General features: G+C 31.6%; 1 protein-coding gene across 5 annotated transcripts in view; it reads right to left on the bottom strand.

The window, feature by feature from the left end:
- Dhc16F (Dynein heavy chain at 16F) overlaps positions 1-20,943 on the bottom strand; it is a 185,333-nt gene that overhangs the window by 132,301 nt on the left and 32,089 nt on the right. For all 5 annotated transcript variants that reach the window (XR_010844016.1, XM_067049737.1, XM_067049735.1 and 2 more), the window contains 6 exons: positions 17,246-17,418; positions 16,949-17,175; positions 16,682-16,856; positions 9,550-9,679; positions 6,989-7,093; positions 4,781-4,930 (listed from right to left, as the gene is read on the bottom strand). Coding sequence is in view for 4 of the 5 variants with exons in the window: in XM_067049737.1 (XP_066905838.1) it covers positions 4,781-4,930; positions 6,989-7,093; positions 9,550-9,679; positions 16,682-16,856; positions 16,949-17,175; positions 17,246-17,418 (960 nt within the window). In the remaining variant the exon portion in view is untranslated. The remainder of the gene's footprint in view (positions 1-4,780; positions 4,931-6,988; positions 7,094-9,549; positions 9,680-16,681; positions 16,857-16,948; positions 17,176-17,245; positions 17,419-20,943) is intronic.

The raw sequence follows: 20,943 nt of genomic DNA, 5'->3' as shown, positions 1-20,943 counted from the left end.
AGGACAATAACATTTAGAACAAAGAAGACACCAAGGATCATAAAAGGAAGATCGTTAGCTTGGTTAGTTTTGTATACATAAAAATAGATACAAATGTAAACTAGATTTAAATTTAATTAATTGTAACTATAGTAAATAGCTGTTTCTGATTGTCTAGCAACTACACGCCCCGAGATTAAGAGTCTTTTATATAATTATATTTGAATAAATTTTATTATCCATTTAGTAGTAAAGTTCTTAACTTGAACCCAATTATCTTTTATATTTGAAAAAAGTTTTATAAAACGAGCAAGATTCTTTTCATTTTATTTTTTAATATTTTTAAAATGATTACAATATATATATATATTTTGATGCTCTGTGTTTTAATAAGGTTTAAAGCTACTGAAATCCTCAATTTCTCAGTTACAAAAAAGTTATGAACAAAATTAAAAGTTTTTGGTGTTTCACCCATATTATCACGTTTGTTTCACTCAAAATATCATACTAATACTGAAGCATCTTTTTGACTGTTGATTTCTAAAGTTTTTTGGTTGAGATTAAATTCTCAACAAATAAAAAAAAAGAACAATCATTGATATCAACTATTATTAGTAAAGATACAATATTCGACAACATGTTGAACTTTTCAATTACAGTTTTAGAACTCTGGCATTTTGGTAGGTTTTAATAGATTTTTTTTTTTTTTTACTTTTTATTATAACTTGAGGGCTATATATTTCCAACATCTCTAGAGGCTCATTTGAGAGATCATGTATTGCCTATTTAGATCTTTATTGAACCAATATTATCAATGAGACTACAAACATTTTTTGAATTACAATTCCACAGTAAACTTTTCAATTAACATACCTATTTCAATGCTTTTTTTTTTTTTTTTTTTTTTTTTTTTAATAGGAAGGTTTAAAGCTACTGAAATCCCTGATTTCTCAATTACAAAAAACTTATGAATTATTAATTATGAAATTAAAAGTTTTTGATGCTTAGCTCAGAAAGTATACGTGTTTTGATGGTTATTATAATATGTACCAATAGATTTACCTTTTTCTGAAGAATAAGAAAAAATATTACAGATCCATTAAAACGATATATTCATAAATAATCATTAAAAAAATAGTGAGGCTTCAAGTAAGTAGTTCAACAAAATTTTTATTATGAAAAAGCAAATGATACTCATTTTTAGCATTGTCTGAAACCTTCAAATTTTATTTTTTCAAAGAAATTAAAAATTAGAAATTTTTCGACTTGATTTATTTGGAGAATTTTTTTTTTTCCAGGTTGCTTTTATTGATAAATATAAATGAAACTTAGGAGTGGTTTAGGGCTCTATAAGCTATACGAAATGGCATAACCGGGTGTAATTAAACAAATTAGAATATGAGGTATAAAATAAACTGTTTTTCCTTAATTGAAACCAATATTTCGTCTTGAACAGCCCTGAAAAGCCCTGCAAAGTGGGGCGAAACATCGGACAATAAATAGTTGAAACTATTTTGTTCCTTTTTGACCGTGACCCTGACCATCTTCTTATTTAAAAAAAAATATTTTTGGAATATTTTATTTAAGGGTATCTTGCAGTGCTAAAGAAGCACTTCACCATTGTTTCAGTTATAATATCATACTAATATTTAAGCACTTTTTTGACTGATTGACAGCAGACATTTTTCAGTTGTGATTAAATTCTCAATAAATAAAAAAAAAATCATTGATATCTGACTATTAATATTAAAGATACAATATTCGACAATGTTTTGACTAACATAACTATAACATTTCAATAATAGTTTTGGAACTTTGGCATTTTAGTAGGTTTTAATAGATTTTTTTTTTTACTTTTTATTATAAATTGAAGGCTATATATTCTTAAAGTCTCTAAAGGCTGATTTGAGAGATCATTTATTACCTATTTAGATCTTTATTCGACCAATATTATCAATGAGACTATAAACATTTCTGTATTACAATTCCAAGGAAACTGGTAATGAGTGTGAGTAGACGTGCCAGATATTTTATTTTTGTTTAATTATTGATGCAATGAAATCTATTAATGAGGACATCTCGCTTTAAAGGATACCTCTATTTGGAGAACAGTTTTAATAAATATTCAGTCCTGTTGTATATGAATGTTTTTGAAACCTCTTTTCAAGCAACTCTCTAAATAGGGGATTTGGGCAATGAAAATTACCCAAAAATATTCATAATAATTAAATAATTACTCATTTAATGCATTCAGAAGTATTTATTTCTTATTCTATACAAATATAAAAATAATTCTGTAAATAATAACCTTCAAATCTATACCAAATATAGGCAGAAAATAATAATATGAAAAATTGGCTACTGGAATGAACACAGATCCAATTTTTTGGGCGTATAGAATCACAAAAAAAAAAAAATTGGTTGAAATCAGTGATCCCTTCACCATATCCTTCCCATGTCAGTGTTTTTAGTACATCCATCACGTCTTTTGGTGTGTTTGATACTCAAGAGCTGGCAGTCCTTTGGGAAATTTTGCTTCTCTAACCACTTGAACTTCCAACAGCCCACAATATAGCCCAACTATATATTTTGACAATTATCTGATCTTTCGTTTTCATAGTTATTTATTTCATTATAACTAGTTATTATGTAATTATACTCTTTGAACCTTTAGTTTAATTTCTTCTACTCTATTTATTTTATCTAAGCGGTCTTTCATAGTTAGTTATACTAGCCAGTAACTGTTTCCGCATTGTTCAACATATTTTGGCCTGCTCTCTACCGGTTAAGTTATGACCCACTCACTTCAGATAGAACCTTTGACGAAGCAAGTAAGACTCACTGTTGTTTTTAATATTTCTTTCTTTCTTTTTTTCCTATTCTTCACCTATCTCTTCTCTCTTGTTCCTTCTTATTCATTTTTCCAGACATTCTATATTCATTTTAGCTTAATTTTTTTTTGTTCATCTATATTACTTCGCACCTTTTATTTATTGTAACATATATTTTGTATTCTTTCTTGTCCATTGTATCATATATATCATTTTCTTCCACACATTTTCTTATGTTGATTTAAGTTGTTTTTCATTATTTTAGACAATACTTACATATACTATTATGTTAAGTGTATTACTTATCATTTACATTTTCTTCCATGCGTTTCATTATGTTTATTTCTTTATTTACTTGAACACTTTCTGTTTTTTAATATTTTTATCATTTATTTTGTATAATTCTTACCTCTATATTACATTTAATATTCTATTATTATCAATCAACTAATATTTACTTAATTTATTGTTATATATATTTCCAAGTTTTTTTGTTTATTATTTTATTTTTATTATTATTATTCTCTAAGTTATGGTTGTTATCTTGTTTTTGTTTTGTTTTTCAGCCATAATGAAGGCCTGAAATTCAGGTCGAAATGTTGGCACAAATAAATAAGTTTTGGTTTATTTGTATATTTTTTGCTGACTGCACTCTCAACCATCTTCTGTTCATTTTAAATAAACCTACTTTTGGTATGATAGAAATGTACTGATAGTTGATCAAAAGAATAAATAAAACAATACATTATAATATCCCCTTTTTTAAATAAATAGTTTGGTAAAGCAATATAAGTGTTTTTGTTCTTAACATTGTAAATAAGCTTTGTTTAATCACATAAGCAAGCAAACCAACTTTTGTCAGTCAAGGGATGCTATGTCGAAAACAATGGGTGTATAAGGGGAAGTGATGTTCAAAATAACACATCGTTTCAAACAGCCCCATGGCAGCTCCATCTTAAGTAAGTGGAAATGATGCTGTTTTAAGCAAGTGAATTCAAATATTTCCATCTTTCGATCAAGGTCAATAAATCAACCTGATCCAAACGTTGTACATTATAGTAAATAATCCATTAATTTTGAATTTAGTTTTATAATAATAAATAATTTGAATTAAACTACTGCTTGTGACCATGGATACTGCCACGTGTTTGAAACGTCAGGAAATGTTAAAATATATAGGCGATGAGTCTATTTATAGTTGTTTAATTCAATTTGTAACAATTGCGAAAACCTAAGAAATCATGACCTAATTTTTTTTTTATTTATTTTTTTTTTTTGCGGCGCCCAACACCATGAATAACACATGTTTGAAGCTCCTTTGAAAAAAAGGTTGAGCACCACTGGTCTAGATACTCCTTGAAATTAAGAATCAACGTTTGCTAAATCACACCTAATATAATCCACATATTTGTTTTAAATGTGTCTCTTTATTTAACTTAACCTTTAAAACAAGATTTAAAATCATAGATCTGAGGATAAGTCCTTTATTTAAAACTTTTCCAAAATTCACATTATAAAACATAATTTGTAATGTTTGTTTAGCTCATAAGTGTCAATAATCTAATAAATAAGAATAATGTAATGTCAGATTTTAGACAATTTAAAAAGTATTGGTATTGGTATTTGGTGGGGAGAACAAGTCCAGCAAGTGGGCCTAGTAGTCCATTTTGCCAACCCCTGCCAGCTAACTGAGTTGCCGCCGTGTACTAACCAAGGTGGGAGTATCAAGATTCATTTTTCAGGATCTCTGAAAAATAAATATTAACTGCCCCAGGTGGGAATCAAACCCACAACGTTCCGAACTGAGTACTCTGGAACCTATGCCCCAACCCGCATGACCATCACGTCCCTAATTAAAAAAGTAAGGAAGCCATAAAAAATATCTAATGAGAAAACCCAACCTTCCTTTACACATTCATTAATGAGAGTCATTAATCATCTAGAGTTGCTTTAATGTTAGACTAACTTACCTCAGCCTCTTCTCTAATGCGCTCAACATTGTCTCGCAATACAGTTTCTTCATCTTCAACTTTTTTTAAGAACCTAATAATAATATCCCTTTCATTGTCATGCAAAGTATCAGCTAATTTGTAGATCACAACGACGTTGTCACATATATCCTTTAAAAAATTAATAAAAATAATTAGATGCAATTCTAATGCTAAATAATTATAAGTATACATATTTATATAAAAATATCACATAATTTACAGTAAATGAATGAGCAATCATATCTCACTCAAATCAATAATAACAACCAATAGAAAAAAAGCTAGTGTGGTTTGGGCATCACAAAACTTTCACTTACCACACTATTTAGGGTAAACAGTAATTTCTGCTCAAATAGGACAACTAAAAGTTAAGTGGCTTAAATATTTTCTCTTAATATATAATTTATACGTACGAAAGTGAAAATAAAAACTGAATATTGTCATAATAACTATGGAAACACGAAAATATTTAGCAATAAATTATTTATGTATTTTCAGTCACTCCCGTACTTTCTAGGGTTTATTATATGTTAGGTATTAATTTTTCTAAAATTTTTGGCTTATAAACAGTACATAATACTTTTAAATTATCACTGTTATTTATGGATTCTATTGGTAATTATCAAATCCTTTGATAGTTAATTACTTATTATGACTCAAAATCAGAGAAGGTTAATTATTTTTAAAAAAAATTAAAGTTACTTTAGAGGAAGTTTTGAGGATCAGGGAGGGTTTTATAACAAAAGAACAAAGAGTATGAGTTGTGTACTAATGGACGCTCCTACCGAACAGGCCTATACAAAGGAAACAGTCTAAACATGGCCTGAAGCCGTGTTGCCAATAACATTGGTGTTTTACTAATAATTATATTTACAAATTGTTTAGGTTACAAATAAACAATTTTAATAACAAATCGAATAATAAAATAAATTTTCAAAAACAAAGCTATTTCAATGAGCATAAGGGCACTTCATAGTATATTTTAGTTTTACTAAAATCTTAGTCACTTTCAAGAAAATAGTAAAAAAAAAATAAAATAAAATCAATGACATTAAGTGGCACTTTAGTTTCTGTAACCTGTCAGGTATGTACCAACTTCCAATAAGTAATTCCGGTTTTGTACAACTTTTCGTTTTGTTGATAGAGTGACGACATAAACACAGACCATTTTGCAAGACTTGGTTATGTGGACTCAGATGACCTTAAAACATGTATTTAATATTCTTCACATTCGCAAGCAATATTTCTCCTCACAATATATTTTATAAGTAGGAAAATGAAAGTAAAAACTTGATAACTAAATTTATCAGACGATTTAAAAAAGAGACGAAAATATATAGAAGGAGGTCCATCTACTTTCATACTCTTGACATTTGATTGAGCTCATTTGCCTAAGTTGTCAATAAAGAAATTGTTCAATCGAGAATATGATTCAAATATCATGTGCCGAGCCACCACAATATAATCAACTCCACGATTAACTTATAGACTCATGGTGACCCTCTTATTTCTGCATTACATACATCCAGATTTTTTTTATCTTAAAGATAATTGACCATACCTCATACTCTACTCTTGGTTATTATTATTAATTATTTTTTTATTCCAGAATCCTAAGGTACTAGTAAGTTGAAGTTTATTGTAATTTTTACTTTTTGTGATAATCCTTGGTTTGATATATTAATTGATTAATTGACCCTAGCATATATTAGGTATTTAATTCTTTTCTTTTTAACTAAGAAATAATCTCTCGTCAGAAATAACTCATAATATTTAAGAAGAAACAATTCCTAAAAAAAAAAAAAAAGAGCATATGCAGCAGTGGAGGATAGACGGATATAGCAGCACTGGCAGCAAAGATGATAAAGGGATCATTTTGGTACAAACTCGTGTTAATCAGATTTATGTTCCTTACTTCAAGGGAAATATATTACAGATCAGAGTGAAACAAAAATTACTTGTATTTCTTCTGAAATATCGGAGGAATAAAAAAAAAAAAAAAAGATATTTTGGATGTCCATTGCAAAATTGATAGGAATAAAGTATGTTTCATAACCATTTTTTAGCAGAATTAAACATAGATGAGGAACAGAAAAGAATATAAGCTCTTTAATCACTGAAAATTTTTTAAAATGGATAATGAATATATACTATAAACTATATAATACAATGAATATATACATTTACCATGTATGTTTGAATGACATTTTCAGGTAAGAAATCTAAACCAAACTCTGGAGTCATATTAAATACTTCCCTGACATACTGAATAGTATCTTCAAAATTTTCTTCCTGGAAAAAATACATAATATACCATTACTATTTATAAAGTATAATTATTAAATAGGTATATTGCAATATCAAACTATATCTTTTAATGATTGGATTTCTTAATAGTGGGGTTTAGCGAATCTGGACATTTGATTAATTGGTTAAAATTAACTGATTTTAAAACTTAAAATGGACCCACTCTGGTGGACTTACACCCACTGCTGGCAGAAACAGACTAATTGTGAACTACAGATTCATGATAATTGTTTGAACACACACCTTGTCCACTACCTCAGTATTTGTTTTAATATTTTCAGTAGTCAATCATTTTAAATAATTTTTTTTTAGTTGTTGGAGATTTTTGGCGTTGAACTCAACCTTAGTAAACTGTATAGTAAACACAAAAATTAAACCTAATTTTTTCTTAAGAAAGGAGTTATAATATATATAATTTATTAATAATAATATTATTGAAAAATGGTAGTTGAAATACACTAACTTTAACAAAAAAACTTTTTGAACTTTTAAAACTTTCACAAAGTTTTATGAGTCTTCTTCTTTTTTTTCTTCAGAAATTACCATATTACTAATATATCATAATAATGACTAAGTAGTTAAAAATTAATAAATAATACAATCATAATAAATGGGTATATTTTTTTTGTCTTTGATATAATGATTCCAAAACATATAATATTTTTTCTCTATCAACATAAATGGCCATATATTGGTGTATGAAACTTCTAAATGACAATCACTTTGAAATAAAATCAAGCTCCAAAGATGATCCTTTACTTTCATACTGGATCCAGCATGATAGTTGATAGTATATGCAGCGGCAGTGAAGCTAGTTTCATGATAAAACAAGTTTACAGGGTGAAACTTTACAGCCACACCAATAACTATTGGTGCAATAATTGCAATGATAACTGCAATGATTGCACTGTATTATAGTTGACACTATGTTATTAACTGCCAAGACTGCACAGTCCCAAAGATGTAGTGTGGTTGCTAATGATACATATCCTTTTTTTAACTTTAATTACCTATTGTTTAGTATTTTAGTTAAAATTAAAATAAAAAATAATTGCTAAAAGTGATTAATTTTTATTAAAAAGTAAGGTATGGGAAAAAAAATTATAAAGACTTATATTTTGAGGTTTGAAAAATAAAAATTAATTAGTTATTTAAACTCTTTTGAAATAAAAATGAATATGTATTTTCAAACCCTACTTATTTGTTTTGCTTTTTTAATTTCTGGTTATAACATTTACAATTATTAGTAATGGATTCTAATTTGTATTTATAAACCCAAGTAAATTATATAACATTCCAGAAGTAGAAAAAAACAAATGTAATGGACAGTTTGTTCTATCCTGCAACAAAATAACTACATCTTGTAGACATTTTATTTCAGAACGAAATTTTTCACAAGCCCAACTCATATACATTTATAGCAAATATTAAAGAAGAAACAATTCTGGCACAAAATTACATCATTCAAATTTATGTCCTTCAACTATCATTCAAATGATCTATCTAAAAAAAAGTCATGGGTAATTATTACAGATTATTAATCAAAGCTTTAAAATCTATTGAAAAATTTAAAAACTGGAATAATTTTAATAAAATCTGGGTAGTCTGTTAGCGGAAAAACCTGGTGGTTAAGCATGATTTTGTACCAAAACAACTATTGATCGAGAAACAGTAATTCCTTAGGAAGTACAGAACTTCAAGGATTGTAGTGGTTCTGATTTTTTTTTTTTTTATTGGGCCCATCCACCCGATTTTGAACTCCAAATTTTCCACTAGTATCCAAAAATATTTCCAGATACTATATGAAAATTAAAAGGGTGGTTAGTAATAGTATAACAGTTAGTAAATTTTACTCTTTTACTCTCCCCCCTCACTGGTTTTTAAAACCATACTTGGGCTGCAAACTAAATTTGAAACTGTGTCAACCTTAAATTTATCATAAACAGGTAAGCTTCATTCTGAACTTGTGCATGTAATTACAAAGAATAATACATACATTATCAATCTAACCTTTAATATTTTTTTAATACTTCTACAAGAAAAGAATCAACACCTAGTGCCTCAGTAACAATAAAATCATTACATCAACATTTAGACAAAGTAGGCTAATAAAAATTTCTTGGTTGATAGTAATGGATTAATTTTGAACTGTGGTCACTCCAACTTATCCAAGCTTGGACTAAAATAGAAACTAATCAGGTCAAAGGCTTGGGTAGAACACATTTTAAGAAAACATGAAGGTGTCATTGATAAAGCAGCACTAAATTGGAACCTCCCAGGAGAAAGAAGAATAGGTAGGCCTAGATAAGATGGATCACATCACATCTACAAGAAATAGAATAGAACTCACTTGTAGATCACAATGTTCCACTGTAAGTTAACAGAGATAATGATTACTGAATAATGATATAAAATAAGTTAAAGTAAGATATTTTTATTACCCTTGAATGATGTCTTCGAATAACTTCCATCAACTCAACAAAGTTCTGAGCAGACTTTGGCTCATTTTGAAGAATATTCAAAATGTTCGTAATCATGTCCATGTAGTAGTTGAGCATATCCGTAGTTATCCTAAATAGAAAAATAAACCAAGATAGTTACTAAAAATTCATACTTCATGCCATGACATTCATGGTAATTCAAAAAGGCAAACTGGATGCTAACTAGCAAACAACGTGAAACTATTGATTTAATCTATTTTAATTCAAACTGCCCAGCCTATAGATAAAAGATCATTTATACTTTAAAAGTCACAAAAAAAAAAAAATAATAAAAAAATATATAAAAACTCTAGAGTTCCAGTTTATTAGGAGAGACTGTCTTCCCAGCTGGGTACCTCGTACAGACTGTAGGTTGTGGTGATGCGGTCCGCTAAGCCAATAGGTGCTAGCCTTTCCTATATTCCTCCTCATCTGGAGGCTACTGCCAAATTAGCCAAGTTACTTTCGGGGGTCAAATCAACCCTCGTGTTAGTTCAGGAACCTTATTGTTATAAGGGGATTATTTGATGATTAGGGTGTACAGGTGGAAGGATTATCTGCTCAACCCCGAGTGAAGACAATCTGAGGACTTGCATCTGGGCCTCTAAGGACCTACAGGTGCTGCCACTCCCTCAGCTGAATACAAAAGATACCACAACCTTGGAATTAAACATTGAGGTCGGTATATATAAGATTAAATTGTTAATAGGATCTGTTTATGTTTCCCATAGTTTAGATCCATCTTATCAATACTTAAAAATACTTCTCCAATACTCCAGGGAAGTAGATTTACCACTCTTAATTGGTGGAGATATTAATGCTCACCACTCATTGTGGGGAAGCACAGACACAAATGAACGAAGTAAAGCCTTGCTGGAATTTATAGCTTCAACAGGCTTAGAAATACTCAACAGTGGGGGGTGAAGCAACCTTTGTTACAAGAGCAAGGGGCGAGGTTTTAGATATAACACTTGCCTCAAGACGCATTAAAAGCCTTTGTAAAGACTGGAGGGTCACCTCAGACATAACACTGTCTGACCATAAGTTGATCTCATTTAAGATTATAGCTCAGAAGCCTCAACTCACATTGAAAAGAAAATTGAGAAATACAATACAAACTGAGATCTTTTCAGAGAGAGTCTCGAAAGTTATTCACCCTATGTGGTGGAAAGACTTTCCAGATCACAGCTAGACATGGAATCTAGCCTTCTCGAAAGAACTATTTGAGGATGAGACTATAAGGAGGCTTATACACAACTTATATCAGACTACAAGACTACTACCTCTTTTAAGTATAAAAGAGAATTAAGAAGACATAAACGAGATGGCTGGCACAAGTTTTGTAGTAACATAGAAAGCACGCCCGAAGCCTGTTGACTAATAAAGCTACAAGAAAGTAATGTTCAACAGCCATTAGGTGTACTAAAGAAACCAGATGGTAAGTGGACCTCTAACCTAGAGAAAACCTTGACCCATTTAATGGATATAAACTTTCCAGGTTGCTGGCACAGAACATTAGTCAGTCCTCCAATCATGGATTCCCTCAGAGAGGCTTCTAATGAAGAATATTGGGTATTAGTGGAGTCTATCGTTTCGGATGGGGCAATTAGGTGGGCTGTGGATAAGCTCAAACCATATAAGGCCCCAAGCAACCATATAAGGCATGGATGATATAACCATATAAGGCATGGATGATACTCTCCCATGCATACTCAAAGGACTTAATGCCCTACTCCCCCAGATTACAGTCTGCTTGCAGCCTTTGCAAGCAGCATTGCTTACAGCCTCTCTGGCATTGGGATATATACCAAAGTCATGGAGGAAATCATTAATAGCTTTCATTCCTAAGATTTGGAAGGAGGACTATAATGTCGCTAAAAGCATACCAACCTATAAGTTTATCCTCCTTCCTCTTTAAGATCCTGGAGAAGTTGGTGGCAGTTTTCATTACAAGTAAGGTGCTACCAATCAATCCCCTTCATTCAAGACTGCATGCTTATCTCCAGGGAAAATCTACTGAGACTGCCCTGCACTCCTTGGTAAGGAGAATCAAAAAGGACTTAACACATCAAGAGTCCACCTCAGGACTCTTTTTCAATGTAGAAGGGGCATTAGATAAAACAAGGCCTAAGGCAGTCTGTAAAGCCTTATTAGACATTTCTGCCCTGAATGCGATAGTCAGCTGGGTCAGATTTATTCTTAATAATAGAATAATTGTTGTTTCAGAAGACGGTACCAGAATACAGGCCCAGGCAGTGACTGGATGCCCTCCTGGAGTTGCATCTTACCGTTGCTATGGTGCCTAGTTACGGATAGCCTAATGAGAAGACTTGAGAATGTCAGGATATTTGCTCCAGCATTTGCTGATGATGGAGTGATCCTCATTATAGGAAAGTTCATGAATAACATCGTGGGACTAATGCAAGTTGCATGCAATGTAGTACAGAAATGGTGCACGGATATGAAGCTTTCAGTAAACCCACCAAAGACAGAGTTGATTCTATTTACCAGAAAGCGGAAATTGGTTACATTTCAAACCCCAACTTTCTTTGGCAACCAACTCTAATTAGCCAAAATGTCAAATACCTCAGCATTAGTTTAGATGCAAATGCAAAACTTAACTGGAGATTTCATTTGGCAAAAATTAAAAGAAAAATTAGTGCAGCCTTTAGCCAAGTAAGACGTGCTTTTGACATTACCTGGGGTTTCAACCCAAAGGTTATGCATTGGATTTATACAGCAATAATAAGACCAAGAATCTACAATGGAAGTATTGTGCGGTGGACAGCCTTGTATAGGGCTTCCCATGTGCGAATGGTCAGTAAGATCCAAAGGATGGCCTGTATGGCATAACTGGGGCATTTCGCACAACACCAACAAAAGCATTAGAAGTCTTGCTTTCTTTATTGATTAAATGGGTGGCTACTCACCCATCTAAGAATGAAAGAAAATAGACAGTGGAAAGAGATGGGAGAATTTATTGGTCATGCGACAATAGCTAAAGTGGTGAGAAGCGAGTTACCAATACTACAATACAGCTCACCACAGATAAAACAACTGCTCTGGACACCAAAATTAGTTACCTAAACCCAAGGAGAATTAGGTGCAGGGTTCAGTAAAAACACCAAGAGATTACCTTCTCTGTGTCACTGATGGATCAAGAAAGGATTCAACTGGACTAATGGGGGCTGGGGTCTATATAGAAGATTTAGGCATAGAACTAAGCTTCCCACTAGGCAAATACTTGACTGCCTTTCAGGTAGAAGTGTTTGCCATCTTGTCGGCAGCTACATGCCCTGAAGTCACCATCTTTGAAAGGACAGGCATCACCATCTTTTCAGATAGCCTGCCTGCCCTTCAAGCTTGAGCCTTGAGTTACCTAAGGTCACCTCTACATTGGTGAGAGAGTGTAAACAAGCCTTAGAGTTATTAGCGAGAAGCTTAAGTTGAAGCTTAAACGGAGCTGGGCATCCTCCTATAGGACCAGAACCAGTCCTAGGTATTTCTAAAAGGCATCTGCGAAAAGAAGTTCTTGACTGGACATGGAAGATAGCAGGCAAGGAGTGGAGGAAATGTATGGGGCTGAGACAGGCTAAGATTCTAATAACTAAACTCTCTACTTCTAAAACTAAGTGGCTGCTAGGCCTAAACATAAATGAACTCTGATTGCTAATAGGAGTTCTTACAGGTCATTGCAGACTTAAAAGACAACTTAAGATTTGTGGAGGATAGGCCTTGGCCATTATTAAATAGTGGATTGTGGCTGGTATGTTTCACTAAGATATAGGTTTCTAGGGTCTAATAGAATCATAGAAAATAAGGCTTCCTCTATAGATTGGGCGTCTTTTTTAAATTTCATTAGAAAGTCAAAAAGGTTCGAAATAGATCAATAAGATACATAAAAGAGCTATTCCATTGGCCTGTCTTGGGTAGGCAAAAAAGACCAATAGGCCCACTTGCCGGACTTGTTTCCCCCATCATCACCAGTACCAGGATCAGAGTTCAGGTTCCTCAGGTGATGCTAAAACACTCTCAGCATATTGCAATATCCTCTTTTTTCAGGAATAATTAATTTTTATAAATAGTTTTTATGTATTGACGTTTCAGTATTGTTTAGTTGTTTTTTTGAACAAATTAATCCAAGAAGATGATAAAAATTATCAATGAAGTATATACATTGTGTATCATTGTAAGTGAATTAAAACGGTTGTGCTACAATCAATTTTTTGCATCAACTCTCAAGGGAGGAGAGATAAAGAAAGACACTTGTAGTTTAGGTGCGGGAGAGATGACATCTCCTGAAAGCAGGGGGAGCTAACCATCCTTTGTTTAGGGTCAGTGGTAGATAAATAGAAAAAAGACATCAAGAGTCTACAAGCATCCAAGAAGAGATATCATTGTAGGAAGAAAAACACTTTTTGTTGTTCCGGTGGATTGGACGTCTCCTTGAAGCTAGAATAGGATCAATCAGGTATACTGTCAGAGGTAGATTTTGAGAAAGAAGACATCGAGAACCATCAGTCATCAAAGAAGCGCATATAATTAGTTATTTTGTTCTACCAAGGATTTAATTATATTTGTAAAAGTATCAGGTTGTAAAATGAGTTTGTAGCGTTTTTTACAGGTGATTTCAATAAAAACTTCAGATTCAGAATGATTGTAGAGAAGGCATGGGATAGAGGTAAGGCAGTATACCTAGCTTTCCTAGATTTAGGGGCGGCTTTCGGCCATGTTCCTAGACAGTAAATAAGGTATGAATTGGAAGATAAGAAATTCCCACAAAATCTCATAAGTATAATCAAGGCCCTAAGGGAGTAATAAGGCTAGCCAGCATTGAGTCTGATCCATTTCTTTAGGAGAGCTAAACAGAACGATAGCCTGAGCCCTCTGCTGTTCATAATTTTCAATTGAGCAAACTGTCACCTAATGCTACCTGGGAACAATGACCTGCAAGGATGGAAGAATAGACCAGGATATCATGAATAGAGTCCAAAAGGCCAATGGAATATTCTACCAGATATCCATGACATTCATTGGAAAGCAGAAGTTGAGCAAGAAAGCGAAGATTCTGCTATTCAAATCAGTTTTCTAGAAGCAAGACCAGGAGGAAGGCGCCCTCCAGGCTCATGTATGCTGACCTGCTTGACAAAATTGGTGCAGTGAGAGGAAGCACCAGAGATGAGAAGGCTTGCAAAGGACAGGGATCATTGGACAAGATGGTCAGAGGCAGCTACTTCACGCTTAGCAGCACACAGGAGATGGTGAGAGAAGAGAAGAGAAGAGAAGAAGAAGATATTACAATACACAGGCAATAAAATCCTTGAATTGATATATAGCATTAAAGATTAAATTTATACGACTATATTAACACAAATTCCTAACTTTCCTCAAATTCTGGCCAAGACTTGGATGTCTTTATGTTCATGATATGTGTTTCAGTTCAGCCTCATCTTTTCCTTAAAAATGTTCAGTATGAACTCAATCATCACGCAATATGAGGCTTTTAGTTGCATTGTCATACAATATAAACTACTTTTTTCTGAGAGGAAAAAAATTCATATATCCACAAGAACGACCCTAATATATCCAATTCTATTTTTAAATATTCTAGATAGTTTCAAACAGAAATTCATTAATAGTGCATGAGGTTCTAAAAGAATTTTGTATTTATATTTTTCATAAATATAAAAAAATATTTATCACTCCTGATCTCACTGATGCGTTTCCAATTGCAAAATCAACAATGGTATCAGACCAATCCTTCTCAGTAATTTTTTTAATTTTAATTACAATGAAAGACAAGTTTATTTGTGTACAAAGCACAGATATCCAGAAGTCTTAGTTAAGTTTACAGTACAAATACAAATATAAATTCTTATGACCATTAGAAACAATACTGAAACTGCACTGCACTGTTTACAATCAAACTAAACTAAAAAAATTCTTTACTTTCCGTCTTTTATTCCATATCACTTCTGCCTTTATTATCAATAATCCCTAACGATTACTACTCATTATTCTCTCAAACGACCAAGTTGTTACAGTAGTCTTCATCAAATCAAAACACTGGCAATACCTAGATAAGCGATTGGTGGGGAAGGGGAACCATAGAGTGGAGTGGGATAAGGAGTCGGTAGCCTGCGAGAGACCTAGGAAGGCAGCGAGGAGTGCGACTGGTTGAAGCGAGCCCTGAATCTCGAGGATTGTGGCAGGTCATCTTTGTCCTGCTGGGAAAGGTGAGACGGAGGAGATATCGGACAACTGTGTATTCTGCCAGGAGTACACTCAAGGACTAAATGGGGTTCAAACCAAATTTTAATTTAGTTTTATTTTATGTTCCTCGTTTTGGGGTAATATGGTGTACTACAGATTAATTAATATATAAATTAATTACAGATTAATAAGGTTAAGCATCTAAGTTAAGGTTAAGTCAACCTATAGGTTTTGTTTGTTTAATTTATTGATAAAAATTCTTTTTCATTCTGTGTACATATATTTCTTTTATTATTAAACTTAAGTTCATATAGTTCTGCAGTTCTTTTTTTTTCTCTCATATACACTGTTTCCAACTTATTAATTTACTTATGTTTTTTGTTGTTCACAGTAAATCCATAGGTGGGTTAGGAATCATCCCAAGGTTTGCTGTTATCTACATGTGAAGGTATTTGCCAGTGGTTATAGTTTGATATTTGTTTAGTTAGGGGTATGGTATATTGTAGTCATATTTGAGTCACCGTTTCGGGGTTTTCGTTATTTCCAAATTAAAAATAATGTGGAGCCTAAGTAGCGATCCCTTCTTTTTTTTTTTTACTTTAACTCACCCCCTTCTCCGCTGAGCTTGAGGGTTAATTTCAAGAATTTGTGTGACCAGCCAATAAGATTAATCTGTTATAAATTAATTTATTATCTCAATTAATTATTATTAATCATTATCTTAATCATGGTAGATAAGATAACTCCATTACAAATTAATTGATAATCTCTGTTAACTATTATTGATTGTTTCTTGACCACAGTCGACAAGATAATCCCATTACAATATGATTAATATTTAAACCTAAATATACTTTTACTAAAAAAAAATCTAGCTTACTCTGGAAGAGCCGTTTTCAATACACTTTGCATATACTGGCAAATAGGAATACACATTTTTTTAAAATTATTCATTGTCAAAAAAAATAAACCAATATCCTGTTCAGAAAGGAGTTTGTTCAACTTATAAAGTTTGTCTTCGTAATCTCTTAGCCAAAAGCGAAATTTATTAACATCTGAAAATTAATTCAAATAGAAGATTAATAATTGATATAATAAATTAATTTGAATGATTAATAATAATGAAAAAAAACAACATATAATTTACCTCTCTCAGCCCTTACATTTTCTGGTTCTAATTCAACATTCATCTTATAAAATATTGCAAAGTTTTGCAATCTACCAATAAAGTGGAAGACAATCTGTATATTTTTTGATATAACTAGAACTACATGTTCTTTTAAGGCTTCTAAAATATAATCATTTTCGAGCAGGTTGTGCAACTTAGGAGCAGTACCAATCAACGCTGGTTCTTGAAGTCCACCTATAATCGGCCTAAAACCAGAATATTCAGGAACTGAAGCTATAATAACACAAAGGAAAAACAATCTATAATTAACTATACCTTATGAACGGCAAGTAAATATCTTCATCTGAAAATGGCTCAAAACTTTCAACACTCTTTGTCCATAATTCCAAGATACTTTTAAATGCTGTAATCCATTCGGAAGATTGGGGCTCAAAGATTAATCTAGTAAGATCTTCATTTGGTTGCAGGTCAATAAGGAACATGGGATACTAAATTTTTAAAAAAAAGATAAATTGAATACCATAATAAGCATTATAATTCCAGTCAAAAGAAATTTTCAGATCATATAAAAATTATTTAAATGATAATCAAACTTTTCTCGTACTCATAACAAGTAATTCTCAATTCAGTGTTTGAGTTACTATGCTATGCACAACACACAACTTTTTTTTTAATGACCCCCTTCCTGGTAATTTTTAACCATGGTAGGGGGTCAAGTTTTCATTTTGTGAGACTGCCACAAATGAAAAAAGTCGACTCCCGACATTGGATTCAGACTGGCACCACCGCAGTTCTCAGGCGGCAAAGATCTGCACCCAAAACACCTGAGCTACAGAGGGCCTGCTTACCACCCTACTTAGTGCTCACTTATTTCAGAACAGATATTCCTAATATTATTCACAATGGTAATACTTTCTTGAACTAACTTTTCAAATGAGTCTTCCAGTTGACGATTTGACTAACTCCAATTACAACAATTTTCAGTACTGTACTTTTAACATAATTTCTTAAAAAAATTTATTTTTGTTAAAAAAAGTATGGAAGAAATATAACAATTTACTAAAATTTATATTGAATGCTAAATTTTTATACAATCAATTGTAATATTCAAAAATTATTAATAGTAAATAAAGAGGAAATTTAAAAGTTTTTTGCTTTTTCTCACACCTAAGGTATATTTTTAAGATGACAAGGTCAAATAAAAAGATTAAATATTAAACAGATATGAGAATTTTTATGTTATTATATATAATATTATTGACTCTTAATCTCAGTGTGGGTTTCTAGGCAATCAGAAACAGACACTTTTACTAATAACACTTAATTAAATTAGAGTAGAAAAAACTAACCAATTTCATAGAATCTTCTTTTGATGATTTTCTCAACAAACTAACACTGACTGTTGGCAGTCATTCAGTAAACAAACATTAACAAAGCAAAACAGTGGTCCTCTAACAGTTTTTTACTCACTTCTCATCCACCGAAGTGTGTTGTTTGGAGATCCTAACAAGGAGTCCCTTATTCTTCTTGGATGACTCTTCAATGTCCTCTTTTTCCAGATGTACACCCTTGAGCTAGACAAAAGATGATGAGGACCTCCTCATTCAGGAAACATCATTCCCCGCCCATGCCTAAGCAAAGAATCTCAACAAAAAAAACGAGTTTTCTTCCTTTCCCTTGTCTAGGTGTTAGTTCTCAACATCGATTGCAGCACTGTGGTTTTGAGTTTTTTCTTATGATTTCCTATATGAATAATTTTTTTTTAATACTTATTCTTAACTTCTATTTTCTTAAATGTATTGTAATTTCAATTATGATGGAAAGTTAAAATAAAGTTTTTAAAATATTTGAATCTGCTCAACATGGCCACTATTCAACGAACTTTTGGCAAGAGACACGCGCCACCATCTTCTTTGTTTTGAACCACCATCTTTCCATTCTATATTTGACAGAAAAAAATTATTTAGCTTTATTTTTGGTTTAACAAAGCAAATGAACAATATTGAAACAATACATAAAATAAAAGCATACTAAAAACCCTTTATTCAAAAAAATATACTATTTACTTAAAAAGAGGATATTACACAATATTGAAAATACTAAGTATTATTTTCAGGAGTTATCCTGTCACTGAAAGGCTCACATTTAGGTGAAGTGAAATAAAAAAACTATTTAATAACAATGGTGACATGAAAAAATTTATTAAGCTGGCAAAACTGAAAAACCTACAGTGGACGCATGCACAAATTCATGTTAGAACACATATTTTATTTATGTGTTTCTTGTAATTCTCCAATATCTTCTGCCACTTTATATGTTACATATTATTTTTTTCTAAAATAATCAGTTTTCCAACGGTATATAATACATCTATATTACTACTCTTATTGCCGGCAATATGTTTTCAACCTGGTAAAAATATTTTTCTTCATAACTCCATAATTTAATCATCAAATCCTTTCCTAGTTTATTTTTATTCATAGTAAAACTTTGAAATTGTTACTTATTTCAAATTCAAGCAAAATTAAAGGTACTTCAGAGGAAGACTTTTCCAAAATTCGTCATTTAAGCCCTCACAGACTCTTCGAATGAGGATAATACCAATTTTAATTTAAAGGCCACTTAATTTTACACCAATTTCCAAGTTTAATTAAGAATCGTTTGCAGATCATCATCTAAGCTCTCCCAACCAAATTTAAACTCGCTGGTCCACTTGGCAACAGCTGAATAAGAAGCAGCAGAGTCTTTCAGTGTGTTCTGAAAGTCAGCATGAAATTCCTTTGCTTTCATTCTTTTTTTTTACAAAGTACCTAATCACTGCTCGAATCTCAGTTTTTTCCATTGTCACAAATCATTACGCATAAAATAACAACAAAGAGTCATCACAACCACTCACACCCCATGTTCACTCACAAAGGATGTGTGATAATTGCGCAGGAACCTCATTCCTCTAGCCCTGAAATCTATGACGATTGAACATCGAGGTATAAGAATGAAAAAAAGGAAACAGGAAACAGGTTGTTTAGGCACAGGAGAGATGACGTCTCCTGGAAGCAGATGGTGTTCACCATCTTTTGTCTACTGTCAGTGGTAGATTTTTAGAAAGAAGATGTCGAGAACCATCAATCATGAAAGAAGAATATATAATTGGTTAGTTTGATCTCCCTAGGATTTAATAATATTTGTAAAAGTAGCTATTAATTTAGTTAAGTATCCTTGTGTTCTGATTGTCTGGAAAACCAGTCCTGAGATAAAAGTTACTAATGTTATATCATTTAAAATAAATTTCTCATATCTATTTAATATTTAATTCATTCATTTAAACCTTGTAGTCATCAAAGCTATACTTGAGATCTGAGAACAATCAAGATTATTAAATTTCCTTTTATTTATTTAAATAAATATAGAGTATTACAATACAAATAGTAAGAGAAAGTAATAAAAAAACTTGCTTTCAACTACTATTATTATTATTTGTTAATACTTTTCATAATATTATGAATTTTTGTCAACTAGAAGACACCTACTCACTTCAATACAATACTAAAAAATTATTTTATAAATTATGTTATCAAAGGAAACTCATCACTGTGACAGTTTCAAAGATTAAATAATATTTTCACAAAAAATAAATAGTTTCTTGATCAATGGCTTATTTATTTCATAAAACTAATAAAAAAGAATACTGGTTTTTTATGGGAACCTGACAAAATATATTTAAAAACTTCTGAATATTTTTAAAAGTTCGATATCCTGCATCTTTGTTAATAATATTTCAGATGATTTTTTCTGTACCTTTTGTCTTGTAGGGGGCATAAAATCTACACCTTTATAGAGTTATGCACAAGGTTAAAGGGCTTTAAGAACATTTTAGGTGAATTTCATCAAAATCCCTAGAGCTATTTTGGTGCTGCAATCTATAGAACTCATTTTTTAGCTATTGCCACCAGCTGTCTTGGATAAGGAACACAATTTAGACAGAAGTAATGGGAACTAAAACCTTACAAAATATA

The sequence above is a fragment of the Halyomorpha halys genome, unplaced genomic scaffold (genome assembly GCF_000696795.3).
Source record: "Halyomorpha halys isolate HHAL.00 unplaced genomic scaffold, Hhal_1.1 Scaffold487.1, whole genome shotgun sequence".
NCBI lineage: Eukaryota > Metazoa > Arthropoda > Insecta > Hemiptera > Pentatomidae > Halyomorpha > Halyomorpha halys.
The sequence above is the reverse complement of the archived record's forward strand: the minus strand, read 5'-3'. Positions and strand labels throughout refer to the sequence as shown.